At 44.6% G+C, this 13,462-nt stretch overlaps 1 protein-coding gene across 4 annotated transcripts in view; it reads right to left on the reverse strand.

Moving 5' to 3' along the window:
• Positions 1–13,462, reverse strand: part of themis2 (thymocyte selection associated family member 2) — a 78,784-nt gene that overhangs the window by 49,131 nt on the left and 16,191 nt on the right. For all 4 annotated transcript variants that reach the window (XM_068006785.1, XM_068006786.1, XM_068006787.1 and 1 more), the window contains exon 4: positions 7,710–8,803. In XM_068006785.1, the coding sequence (XP_067862886.1) occupies positions 7,710–8,803 (1,094 nt within the window). The remainder of the gene's footprint in view (positions 1–7,709; positions 8,804–13,462) is intronic.

Here is a 13,462-nt window from a genome sequence, read left to right on the forward strand (position 1 = left end):
AAAAATATATCATCCCTGATCACTATCCAGTAGACCCCCTGCTGGGAGGTGCATTTATGTGACCAGCTGGTGACAGTAGGATAAGGTTTGGCTGCGATGCTCCCCATGGTTGAACAGCCTGACAATACTTTAGGATTTAGGCTCAAACATTAGAAATGGCCACTTGGGTGAGGAACTGGGCGGGAGGGGGAGGGAAAGGGATCGGGGTGGGGGAGGGAAAGGGATCGGGGTGGGGGTGGGGAGCACCCACAGAGCCCAGCATGAGTTCAAAGGTCTAAAGGGGAGAAAATTGATTATTTAAAAAATATATATATTAATTATCAACTGGTGGAAAGGTGATCAGGATTGCCAGCCCCAGGTGGATGGACTGCTGAGCTCAAATCTAACGTTTACATTGTACACTATGCAACCTACACACAACATTTTAGTTCTGAATAATCTGTAACAAGTTACATTTGTATTATGCTGCTCCTACTTCCACCTCTGTAACATCACGTGTCTCTGCTCCTGCCTCAGCTCATCTGCTGCTGAAACCCTCATCCACACCTTTGTTACCTCCAGACTCGACTCCTGGCCGGCCTCCCATCTCCCACCCCCCCATAAACTTGAGCTCATCCAAAACTCTGTGCTCGCTGACCTACACTGACTCAATGTCTGATCTGGGAACGCCTCGATTTAAAAATTCTCATCCTTGTTTTCAAATCCCTCCATGGCTCTCGCCCCTCCCTATCTCTGTAACCTCCTCCAGCCCAACAACCGTTCGAGATCTCTGCGCTCCTCCAACTCTTGCCTCTTGCCCATCCCCGATTTTAATCGCTCCACCATTGGCGGCCGTGCCTTCAGCTGCCTGGGCCCTAATCTCTGGAATTCCCTCCCTAAACCCCTCTGCCTCTCTACCTCTCTCTCCTCCTTTAAGACGCTCCTTAAAACCTACCTCTTTGACCAAGCTTTTGGTCACCTGTCCTAATATCTCCTTACGTGGCTTGGTGTCAAATTTTGTTTGCTAACGCTCCTGCGAAGCAACTTGGGCCGTTTTACCAAATTAAAGGCGCTATATAAATGCAAGTTGTTGTTGTTGTTGTTGTTGTTGACAACATTTTTGCTCATCCCATAAAAAAGGTCTCAGATCACTCAACAGGTGGAAAAGAAATAGGCAATGAGCAAGAAAAAAAGGAGGGAATATTGGGGAATGGAAGCAACAGGGATCGTGCAATCAGGGCATTTTGCAAAAGTATTAAACTTCACCATGTTCTCAACAGGATAAATTCCCCATTTAATTTCCTGGTGAACCTGGCTCTTGGAATTCCCATGTTCGCACAACTCAGAAATCCTTAAATTTCAAACGTCAATAATTCGGGGCACTGACACACGAGAGCTAGGAACGTGACCTTCGCTATATTACCACAGAACTTCACTGACTCGTGCCCAAGGTTACAGGGTTTCTGCAAAATGGAAGTCCTTTTAAATAACTGGGATTCAAAGCATGTTCCTGTCAAAAATTGCTTTCGATTTGTCGGGAGGTACTGTGAAACATAACGCCCTGTTCTAGGTCAGCAAGGTATGAAGAATAAACAACATATTCGTAAAATATTTATTGTGACATTTTACACATTATGTATCTTTCTTTTAAATTCTGTTTTCTCTCTCCTCTCCTGAAGGTGCTAATTCATGCAGGGCCATAGTCCCACCAGGTTCTCCACATTAAAAAAAAGACTTGCATTTATATATCATCTTTCACGCCCTCAGGATGTCCCAAAACGCTTTACAGCCATTATGAACTTTTTGAAGTGTAGTCACTGTTGTAATGTAGGAAACGCGGCAGCCATTTTGCGCCCAGCAAGGTCCCACAAACAGCAATGCGATAATGACCAGATCATCTGTTTTAGTGATGTTGGTTAAGGGATAAATATAAATCAATCTACTGGGAGGATTAAGGGGACATGTTCTCTCCCCCTCTCCCCTCCACAATCTGTTGGGAATGGGCTGTGTGCCCTTCTTTAAAACCCAGAATGACCCATGATCCCCCTCTCTGAATTTGCGCCTCTGGCCTCCTGGGACGTTGCCTAACTCGCTATTTTTCATGTACGAGTCGCGACAGTGAGACAGCTATTGAACCGTGGAGGTATCACAGCCGAGCTGGAGCACGTTCGCAATTAGACTCTCTCCAGCAGCGGGTATGGCAGGTGTGTGTTAATCTCACCATTCAGGAGCTAGAACCCTGGCAGATTATTTCCCCTTTTTCTTAGCCCATGGATGCTGAGCTTTCCTAATTTTAAAACCATGGCATTTCATAAATTCTATACATCACTAATAAATCCAATAACCTTCATTACCCAGAGGATGGTTAGAATGTGGAACTTGCCACCACATGGAGTAGTTGAGGCGAATAGCACAGGTGCCTTTAAGGGGAAGCTAGATAAGTAAATGAGGGAGAAAGGAATAGAAGGACATGCAGATAGGGTTAGATGAATTAGGTAGGGAGGAAGCTTGTGTGGAGCATAAGCACCAGTATAGACAACTTGGGACGAATGGCCTGTTTCTGTGCTGTAAATTCTATGTAACACACAGCTGCAGTTCTAACACATAACTGTTGGGGGTGCTGCTGAGCTTCACAAACAACTGTCCTTCGCAACAATACCAACAGGTGGTACTGCAAGCTGTTGGGGTGGGAATCTTCGGTAAATATTAACACGTTCCCTAAAGGAGCGTCCCCCCACCCACCATTCCAAATTCCAAAGGAAAACAGCGTTAGCATCACAGAAAATGATTTTGGTTGCTATTCAGCAACATAATAAATCAACAAATACAGACATCTGCTGACAGATAGATGACTTCAGGGGTCACCTTGCGAACTCCCTAGGACCCAGGCACTCTAGTTTGAAAGCCTAGGGTAAACAGTTGTGCGGAGATATTGATGGTAAATCCAGGGGTCCAAAGATCTAGGTCACCCGTAAATTGGGATATAAACTCTCAGATAAGATATTAACAGACTCTGTGACGATTGGGTCAGCCTTAGGTGTTGAACGAGCTCATCTCAGCACCATGGACAACTTTAGATTTCTTTTCTCAGAGGTTTTTTTGTGTGTAAACGATGTTAAAGATTGTTGGGGCTGGAGAATGAAATGCTTTCCATTTCAGGCAACTAGTAACCAAGGGAACTTTACTCTGCTTCCAACCAGCGTGGGAACGCTTGATGCTAACACTGGGTTCCCAAAATGGGAAGGTGCTCTCCAGTCAGGTAAAATCGGGCTGGGTGCAGAGTAAAGTTGCTGCTATTTTGCTCCAACCTGGTAAGCACACGTCCTGCTGCACCAGGGCGATGTTTCTGTTAACATTTCTCACAACTTTAGATTTTTTATTAAGAATGCAGAGCACTCACTGCTGAACTGACCAGTCTGTGTACGTGACACGAATTTTAACGAGATGTGTCAGCGTCAAAATGTGATTGAATCAAAGTTATCCCATTAAAATAATAATGTTCTCATTAAAACCTCTACAACATAATGAACACAGTATTTGTAGCAATCAAAAATAGATGGAGAAAGTGGTTAACGGTGATGAATCCTATTACTGTTATTGAACCTACAAGCCCTGCATCCTCATTATCCACAACTACTGTTCTGAAAGTAATATTTAACGGTAATGAGGCAGCCCCGTCAGGTGCAAAGGTGAAACAGCAACATGTTTTTTGTTTAACTTGACGAAAAGGAAATCAGGTCTTACAGCTTCCATCTGCTCGAAGGCCGAATCACTGCCATACTGGAGTGAGTGCCCTATCCTGCTATCCCAGCCTGCGGGATACAGTGGCCACTATCTGAGACTGCAGGTGACCTGAATAAAATGCCTGATTTCTTTACAAGTTGCCTCGGTAACAGAAAGATTTGTTTGCGCAAGATTACCCGAAAGCGATACTGTGCAATATTACCACAAGATATTATTACACAGCGTCATTTCTATGTTTAATGGGGGAGATTGTCGTCCCCATCACCCCCTGGGTCATGACCTGGTGGAACGAGTCGCCCGCTGATTATTATTCCGCCTGATTTTCATACCATTGATTTCAATGGTGTGCATCGGGTGTGTGAATCGTGGGCGTGAATCGGGTGTGTGAATTGTGGGTGTGAATCGTGGGCGTGAATCGTGGGTGTGAATCGTGGGCGTGAATCGGGTGTGAGCATCCTGCAGGTCAATCAGGTGTGTAAATCGGGCGTGTGAATCTTGGGCGTGAATCGTGTGTGTGAATTGGGTGCGAGCATCGTGCAGGTCAATCGGGCGTGTGCATTGGGTGTGTGAATCGGGCGTGTGAATCGTGGGTGTGTGCATCGGGCGTGTGAATCGTGGGTGTGCATCGGGCGTGTAAATCGTGGGTGTGCATCGGGCGTGTGAATCGTGGGTGTGCATCGGGGGTGTGTGAATCGTGGGTGTGAATCGGGTGTGTGAATCGTGGGTGTGTATCGGGGGTGTGTAAATTGTGGGCGTGAATCGGGTGTGTGAATTGTGGGTGTGAATCGAGTGTGTGCATCGTGCAGGTCAATCGGGCTTGTGCATTGGGTGTGTGCATCGGGCGTGTGCATCGGGCGTGTGAATCGTGGGTGTGAATCGTGGGTGTGAATCGGGCGTGTGAATCGGGCGTGTGAATCGGGCGTGTGAATCGAGTGTGTGAATCGGGCGTGTGAATCGGGCGTGTGCTTTACTTGATACTTCACCAGATCACCTCCCAAGACAGAAATTTATCCCCATGTGTATTAAATCCTGTTGGGACTATTTTGATGGAGGTGCTAATCCATTTAAAAGATTAATGCCTCAGTTAAAATAGCTCATTCTATCGACTTCCTCTCTCTGCTAAGCTTTCGCACAATGACGCAAAGTGTCATTGCCAGCCTATAGAAGTTATAATCATTTTTCAGAATCAATATTTTTTCCTTTGTAATTTCTGTTATGTTGTAGAGACCACTGTCATTAGAATGAATCTCCGCTCCGCAGAATGACAACTGATGTGTCTGAGTATTTGCTTGAGTTATATTACACAGACAGTGTCAAAATAATCCTTTTTCCTGCATCTTCACTTTGTTGAAATCAAGACTTGTTGCAAACATCTCCTGTTCTAACTCAATCTTTTACGGGGCCTCAAACTTCAAACCCTTACTTCACGAAGTTTTCTTCTTCCTACAATCTACAAAGTTTTAAACTTGGTGTCAGTTAATCTCAAGCTCCTTATTCATCTCATGGTTTCTTCCACTCTTGTGAGCCATCATAGCGTCCTGCTCTATGGGCCTTGGTCCGTTCGGTTATGTTCCCGGCCCCACAAAGGAAAGTTTAAAAAAAACTTATCTTCCTGGCAGCTCCCGACTCTCTTCCGCCTGGTGGGAAAGCCCCCTCAGCTCGGACTTGAGTTAAAATTTAAGTCGGGGGCCCAAAGACGTCATCAGACCTTGATCTTCATATTTAAAGAAGGACCCCGGTGGCTTTGGGCAGGTGGTCTAGCTGCCCGTCCAGAAGCCTGCGTAATAATTGCGGTCAGTGGGATGCAGCTGGCTTGAGTCCGGGTAAGTAACCTGAGCGATTTTAACTGTCCACTCACTCAGTTTCCTCTGGGCGGGCAGGGTTAAAATTGCCACCTTGGAATGGTTTGTACAAAATTTTTCTTGCTGCCAGCTCATGATGTTCTGCCTTAGTGATGTTGTGGATTATAACTGCAGCTCATCACAGTCTCTACTAATGGTTTAACTGATAGCTGAAGTCTTTCTGAAATGTCTGTTCTCAGGTGACTGGATGGCACAGTGTGTTAGCACATTGTTCTTTCATATCTGTGACCTGGGTTTGACCTCACCCTAAGCTGGATGGGATGAAACCTCCCCCAACTGTGACTCAATAACCTCAACCCAGTCCCTCCACTGCGTCACCCCACGTACAGCATTGCCTCTAATTTGAAACCATTTGGCACTAAATTAACAATTGCATTCAGGCCGGCCATAGGATGTAGGGAGAGAAATGGAACTAGAGTAGAGGGAACTTTACTCTGAATCTTACTGAGTGGTTTTCAATTTGGGGGCCACACCCCGCTAATGGAGGTCAAGACCTGTCTAATGACAGCTAGGAAGACCAGAATTAACACTCAATGTACATGAAAGGTGCCACATAATTCGCAGGAGTCCCTGTCAGTCAAGCCAAACTCCTCTCCTCAGTGTTAACACAAACCCCTTTGTTTTAGGTCATCAGCACCAATTTCAAAACGTTGATGGTCCCATCTCTGTGTTCCTTGACCAATAGTTTGTTCCCGTGCTCCTCAGCAGCCCCTCTCAGCTGATTCTGGGGTTCCCTCCCCCCCTACCCCCGCAATGTTCCCACGTGGCTGTGCGAATGCTGCAGGAAATAGTGTTAAACAAAAAGTAGCAGTGACAAAGGGAAGAGAGATAGAAACAGACGACTACGAAAGGGAGGCGGGAAAAGAGTGTGAAAAGAGTTAAGAAAGAAAAAGGAGTAGGGAGAGAGAGAGAGGGAGACAGAGAAACAAATGAAGGAGGAAAGAGAAACGAAGAAGGAAAGAGAAAAAGAGGAGTGAAGGAGGTGAGAAACAATTGCAAGAGAAACAGAAGCAGAGAGAGAAACAGAAGTGAACGGACAGAAAGAGAGAGAAGCAAAGGAAGAAATTGAGAATGATGGCAATTTAAGCTCTGCAGACACTATTTTGCAAGCTCACCATTACCAATATCCATAGCTAGTGCAGCAATGAGAGGTTATGAGAATTTTTTATTGAGGCCTGGCCCAAATAAGTTTGTGATGGTGGGGCTCAGCTGGAAAGGTTGAGAGCCACTGATCTAATTCATGCTGCACCTGGCTCGGGAGTGGATAACGCTGGTTGGAGAAATGGGAGACCATTTCATTCCCCAGCACTAACAGCTCACATATCGATAAGCACAAATATTCACCATAAAAGCCCTGTTCTCAAATGGTCTTTCAGCAGTAGTTTTAATGCACAAAACATGGAAGCAGAAATGACAGCAAGACATCTGCACATATACAGATATTGATTTTATGGCAAGTCAGATGAACACAGCTCCCACTAGCTATATCTGATTCACCCCACTTCTCTGGCATAAATAGGATTAGCCAATACAACTGGAACACACAGATACAATTTGCTACTTCTCAGAACGTAGGAACACTGGAACGGTCGTAGGCCATTCAGCCCCTCGAGCCTCATGGCTGATCTGTACTTCAAATCCATTTACCAGCCTTTGCTCCATATCCCTTAATACCCTTACCTAACAAAAATAAATCTTTCTTAGTTTTGAATTTTTCAATTGACCCCCAGCCTCAACAGCTTTTTGGAGGAGATAGTTCCAGATTTCCACTACTCTTCATGTGAAGAAGTGCTTCCTGACATCACCCCTGAATGGCCTAGCTCTAATTTTAAGGTTATGCCCCCTTGTCATGGACTCCCCCACCAGAGGAAATAGTTTTTTCTCTATATATCCTAACAGATCCTTTAATCATCTTAAACACCTCAATTAGATCACCCCTTAATCTTCTGTACTTAGGGAATACAAGCCTAGTCTATGCAACCTGTCCTCATAATTTAACCCTTTTAGTCCCAGTAACATTCTGGTGAATCTGCGCTGCACCCCCTTCAAAGCCAATACATCCTTCCTGAGGTGCGGTGCCCAGAACTGAATGCAGTGCTTCTCAAAGCGTTTAAAAATTCCTACCTTAGGAGGTAAAGGTAGTTGGTGCTGCTCAGCATCTGGAACAGGAGAGGGACAACGGTTTCGCACTGGGGCAGGAGCTGGCAAGCGAATACTTCTGTTTGGTCTTTTGGGCGGTCGAGGTGGAGGACACACAGATGGAGTAGAACATTTCCGCAGATAATAATACATGGAATCAGTCAGCTCTTCCAACGAGGCTGCATTTCTAGAGCCACAGTCCTCCGCAGGACAAACTTCCAGGAGGTGGACAGACATGGTCATCCACTCTACCGGGATTGAGAAACATTCGGAAGGACTCTCCAGAAAACCAACAACCAAAGCAGGCACCTCGATTATCTCCTCTAGTTTGATTGCTGGGAAGGACATTAAGGAATCGGTCGGTAAGGAAGGATCTTTTGATGTGGCTTTCACTTGAAAAGGTAGTTTGAATTTGTCACATATTTCCAAGATTTTGTATCTCTTGGTGTCATGGACGTCTTCTACAAATCGGCCCTCCAGGTACAAAGGAAGCATCACAGTCTCATTCTCATTCTCATCCTCGTCTTCTGGGATCTTGTTGCACACGAGCACGTCAATGTCCTGAAGTACACCGTCGGAGGCCACTTGCTTGGTAGTCCTAAACATGGCCACCAAGTGGTCCCCAACACTTAAAGAAGACAATTCATCTCCATTCCACATGCAGTCTTTTGTAACCACAACATTCAAAGGGTCACCTTGGCTGATGGAGTTGCAGAGATCGAATGCAGTGCCGAACTCCCTTGGCCGCCTTCTGAAAGTTCCCTGGTAGTCGACGGAGATTAAGAAATGCTGGCTGACCTTGCTACTCATGGATGTCACGAGGACTTTCTTCATCAACTGTTTCTTGTAAACTTTCAAAACTGTCCCCACCCTCAGTGAGTGAAACCACTCGCCTTTGAAGGGGGGCTGTTCCTCCGGGGCATCCAGGATTTCGACCATTGTCGGAAATTTCTCATGTGGTTGGTTCAAAATATCAGTCAGCGACAGCGGTTTGATGAACGTGACGTCCTTCTGCTCCTCCGTCACATCTCTCACATCTACCTCCAGAGTCGAGGGCATTTTCACAACATCTTTTCTGACTGCAGGAAGATTTGAAATCCAATTTAATGAACATGCTTTCGGATGATCTCTATAAAACCTCGAACGTCTTCGGCATTATTCGCAACATGAAACATTTTCTGCCAAATAACCTCTGAAAAAATTACCCTCTGTACAGTTGGAATGTAAAACATTTTTGTTAGGCAAGGGTATTAAGGGCCACGGAACCAAGGCGGGTAGGTGGGGTTAAGATACAGATCAGCCATGATCTAATTGAATGGTGGGACAGGCTCGAGTGGGATGAATGGCCTACTCCTGTTCCCATGTTCCTAAAATAATTTGTCACGCTGTAGGAAGGGGACCTGAGTGACTGGGGTGGAGGCCGGTTTATGCAAATGTGCATATGTTTTATCCCCGTGGAGCGATGAATGAGCAAGCTCTGCAGCGATGTGGAGATCCCTGCCAATCCATCCGATTGGTGCCACCCTGAGGGGAAGGATCTCAGCTGAAGGATCTAAGAGCAAAAACGAAACTGCAAGCTCTCCTGATACACCCTGAACGATGTATAGTGCGGCAAATAATTTGCAAGCCTTTTTCTTTCTCTTCCTGTTGAAATGAGTAAGCACAAAAAAAAAATTTCAGCATAAAATAATCAAATGGTTAAAGATGCTTTCCATTACTGTAAAAATCCGTTATTCTCTGTTTAGTTCTGCAATTAGATCATCTGTGTTGATTTGAATTAGGGATATTTGTTTCCATTTTTATTATCCATCAAATGAAGGAAAGGAGTTGCATTTATTTAATGCCTTTCACAACCTCAGGATAAGCCAAAGCACTTTATGGCCAATGAATTACTTTTGAAGTATAGTCATTATTGCAACTTAGGGAAATGCAGCAGCTAATTTGTACACAGCAAGGTTCCACAAACAGCAATGCAAATGGTATGTTGGCCTTTATTACAAGAAGATTTGAGTACAGGAGTAAAGATGTCTTACTGCAATTATATAGGGCCTTGGCGAGACCGCACCTGGAGTATTGTGTACAATTTTGGTCTCCTTAAAGAAAGGATATACTTGCCATAGAGGGAGTGCAACGGAGGTTCACCAGACTGATTCCTGGGATGGCGGGTATGAGGAGAGATTGAGCAGACTAGGCCTGTATTCTCTACAGTTTAGAAGAATGAGAGGTGATTTCATTGAAACATACAAAATTCTTACAGGGCTCGACAGGATGGATGCAAGGAGGATGTTTCTCCTGGCTGGGGAGTTTAGAACCAAGGATCACAGTCTCAGAATAAGGGGTAGGCCATTTAGGACTGAGATGAGGAGAAATTTCTTCACTCAGAGGGTGGTGAACCTTTGGAATTCTCTACCCCAGAAGGCTGTGGAGGCTCAGTCATTGAGTACATTCAAAACAGAGATCGATAGATTTCTAGATATTAAGGGCTTCAAGGGATATGGGGATGGTGCAGGAAAATGGCGTCGAGGTAGAAGATGAGTCATGATCTTGTTGAATGGCGGAGCAGGCTCGAGGGGCCGGTTGGCCTACTCCTGCTCCTATTTCTTATGTTCTTATGTAAATGACCAATTAATCTGATTTTTAGTGATGTTGGTTGGGGGATAAATATTGGCCCAGGACACTGGAAGAATTCCCCAGTTCTTCTTCAAATAGTGCCATGGGATCTTTTACATCCAGCTAAGAGGGCAAATGGGACCTTGGTTTAATGTCACGTCTGAAAGGCGGCATCTCCGACAGTTCAGCACTCCCTCAGGGGACAGCACTGAAGTGTCAGCCTGGATTATGTGTTGAGGCCCTGGATTGGGGCGTGAACCCACAAGCGTCTGACTCAGAGGTCAGAGTGCTACCACTGAACCAAGGTTGACTCCTTAAAGCAAATTTAAAAATGGATTAATTCATTGCCCATCTCTTGTTGTCTTGGTGATGAGCCTTCTCTTGGAACCACTGGAGTCCTCGTGCTTGTATAATGTGCTTGATGGAAAGAGTCTTAGCATGAGTCAGTGCCTTCAGAGGGGAGTGGGAGAGAACATTGGAGGGGACAAAAGCCCTACAATTACTGTAACAAAAACAAATGATCTTGATGTATATTCAAGAATGTTTTGTGAAAAAAATGTTCTTTCAGCACTCAGGGAGTTAACAGGAAGTAATGATTACAGATCCAGCCTCCTCGTCTTCAACATTTCTGTTTAGCAGTGGTCTTGGGATTAATACGTGTTCATTATACTTCTGCAATGCTAGAACTGCTGACAATATAAAAAAGGTTTTGCAGCAGAGACCAAATGTTTGGTAAAACAGTGGCCAAAAACAAAACAGAAGCGTAGTGTGGTCATTTGACTCACTTGATCTCATCCTTTCGCAATACCAATGCTACCACTTTCCCATTACAGCACCTTGCTGCTTTTTTAAATAGTCAAGCATCCTTCCTGGAAACCTAGTTCAGCTGTCGATTACTCCATATGCAAAGACGTACTTCCTGGCATCTCTACCAAACTTCCCATCCACAATCCTACACTGTGCTCTCTTGACGTGCTTCTTTAATGTATCTTAAAGATTGGTTTACTTTCATTGTCCATTAAATATGTTATACACCATTATAACATGCCTTCTGGGATGCCTCTATCCTAGTCTTCTAGTCTATCTTGTCTAATCATCCCTCTTAACATTGAGAATCAGCCTCAATGCTCTTCCTTGTATCGCCCCGGGGCTTGGATGGCACTTTCATGTCGCGGTGCCCAGAATTGTATGTGACATTCCAAATGCAGCCTGACAGGAGTACCATACATCTACAGCATGATATCTGGAGTAGGCAAACCTGGCTAAGAAAAGCCAAAAGGGCATCAGCATGGATGTTTAGTGCAGAAATAGAAAACTACTGTCAGAAACAAACAACAACGCATGAAACCAAGTAAACTGAAGAGTTATTCACTAAATCGTGTTGTGCGATAATGCATTAGCATGAGATTCTTTTGTCTACTGTTATAACAAAGGTGTTATCCCATTTATTTAGCCTTGGCTCAGCGGTAGCACTGTTGCCTCTGAGTCAGATGGTTCGAGCCCCACTCCAGTGACTTGAGCACAAAACCAAGGCTGACACTCCAGTGCAGGACCGAGGGAGTGCTGCACTGTCGGAGGTGTCGTTTTTCGGATGAGACGTTAACCTGAGGCCCCATCTGCCCTCTCAGGTGTATGTAAAAGATCCCACAGCATTATTTTGAAGAAAAGCAGGGGAGTTCCCTCCAGTGTCCTGGCAAATTTTTATCCCTCAACCAACATCACTACAAAACAGATGATCTGGTCATTATTACATTGTTGTTTGTGGGAGCTTGTTGTGCACACATTGGCTGCCGTGCTTCCTACATTACAACAGTGACTAAACTTCAAAAGTACTTCATTGGCTATAAAACACTTTGGGACGTCTTGAGGTCATGAAAGGCATGATATAAATGCAAGTCTTTCTTTTTTTTCATCTAGAAAGAAAAATGTTTAAATAATGTGGTAGTGTTGGGGGGAGGGTAGAAACGAGGAAGGGGGAAGAGAGAGAGAGAAAGAGAAAGAAATCAGGCAGTTGGATGGCACCCAAAAAATTACTATAGGATAGATGTTGTGAGGCAAAGCTCCCGGCATGGAGCCTCATCCATCAGGAACGTGGATTAGAGAATCGGCCGTGGAGATCATTGCTTGATTTGCAACATTCCGAATTTTCTGGTGATTGATTCAGAAGGGCAGCCACGCAAGATTGACCATAATATTCCAACCTTTTTTTTTTTAAGCATTTATCTATTTTAAAAAGATGAAAAAAAATACCGTTTTAAACAGTGCACTTTGATGGTGAGGTGCAGAAATGGGCACCTATTGTCCTCAGGTGAAAGGTGACAGCTTTGGATGGCCACTAATGTATCTGGGTCTTGCCTTCATAGTCTCCCTTTGAAGCCAGCATCTATCTGCCCTGACTCAGATTCAAAGAGGCCTCATGCCTAACTCCAAGAGAGATGGAATTTTTTTCTTGTTCTCTAATTCTACAAGTAACTGTTTCTACATACAGAACCAGTTAGATTAAGGGTTTACAGAATATTTAGGAGCAGGAAAATCTCCAGGTTTGATCTCCAATCCGTCTTGAGCTTACTGATCTCAGTTGGGGCTCAAGAATAGGGCTCAGCACTCCTGGGGCAGGGAGGGACCTGGTCCCGCTCCCAGCTGAAAATTGTGAGGAGAAGTTCTGCTGTGACACCTTTCGTGGGCAAATAAGCTGCTGATACTCATTGGCTAACCTCACACATGAGGAGAAGTCACTTGGATGGGGTATCAGGACTGCCAGCATCTCCTGTCAACATCTTTAAGAGAAGGGGAGGGTGAAGGAAAGACATTTTGACAAAGAAAAAAAAAAGTACAACTCAGGTTAACTTTAGTTTCTGTTCTCATTTTTTTTTACAGCTAACTTTAGCAACCTGTAACTGGAAATGCAAAGTGGACATTTTTTATCTTTTCTGATTTTTCCAGAATCTACCAGGGTCACTGGTTTACGATGACTGAATAAGTCAAATTCATGGAAATTTTTACTTTTGTGACTCCATCCACTTTTCCAAGAAAACTGCAAATTAGTGGCCTTGCCTATATCATTTCTTCATGCCGTTTTCACGCACCAGAGTTGTTCCAACGGCCTTAGTGGGATGTTCCCAATGGGT

Source organism: Heptranchias perlo, chromosome 26 (assembly GCF_035084215.1).
Source record: "Heptranchias perlo isolate sHepPer1 chromosome 26, sHepPer1.hap1, whole genome shotgun sequence".
Lineage (NCBI taxonomy): Eukaryota > Metazoa > Chordata > Chondrichthyes > Hexanchiformes > Hexanchidae > Heptranchias > Heptranchias perlo.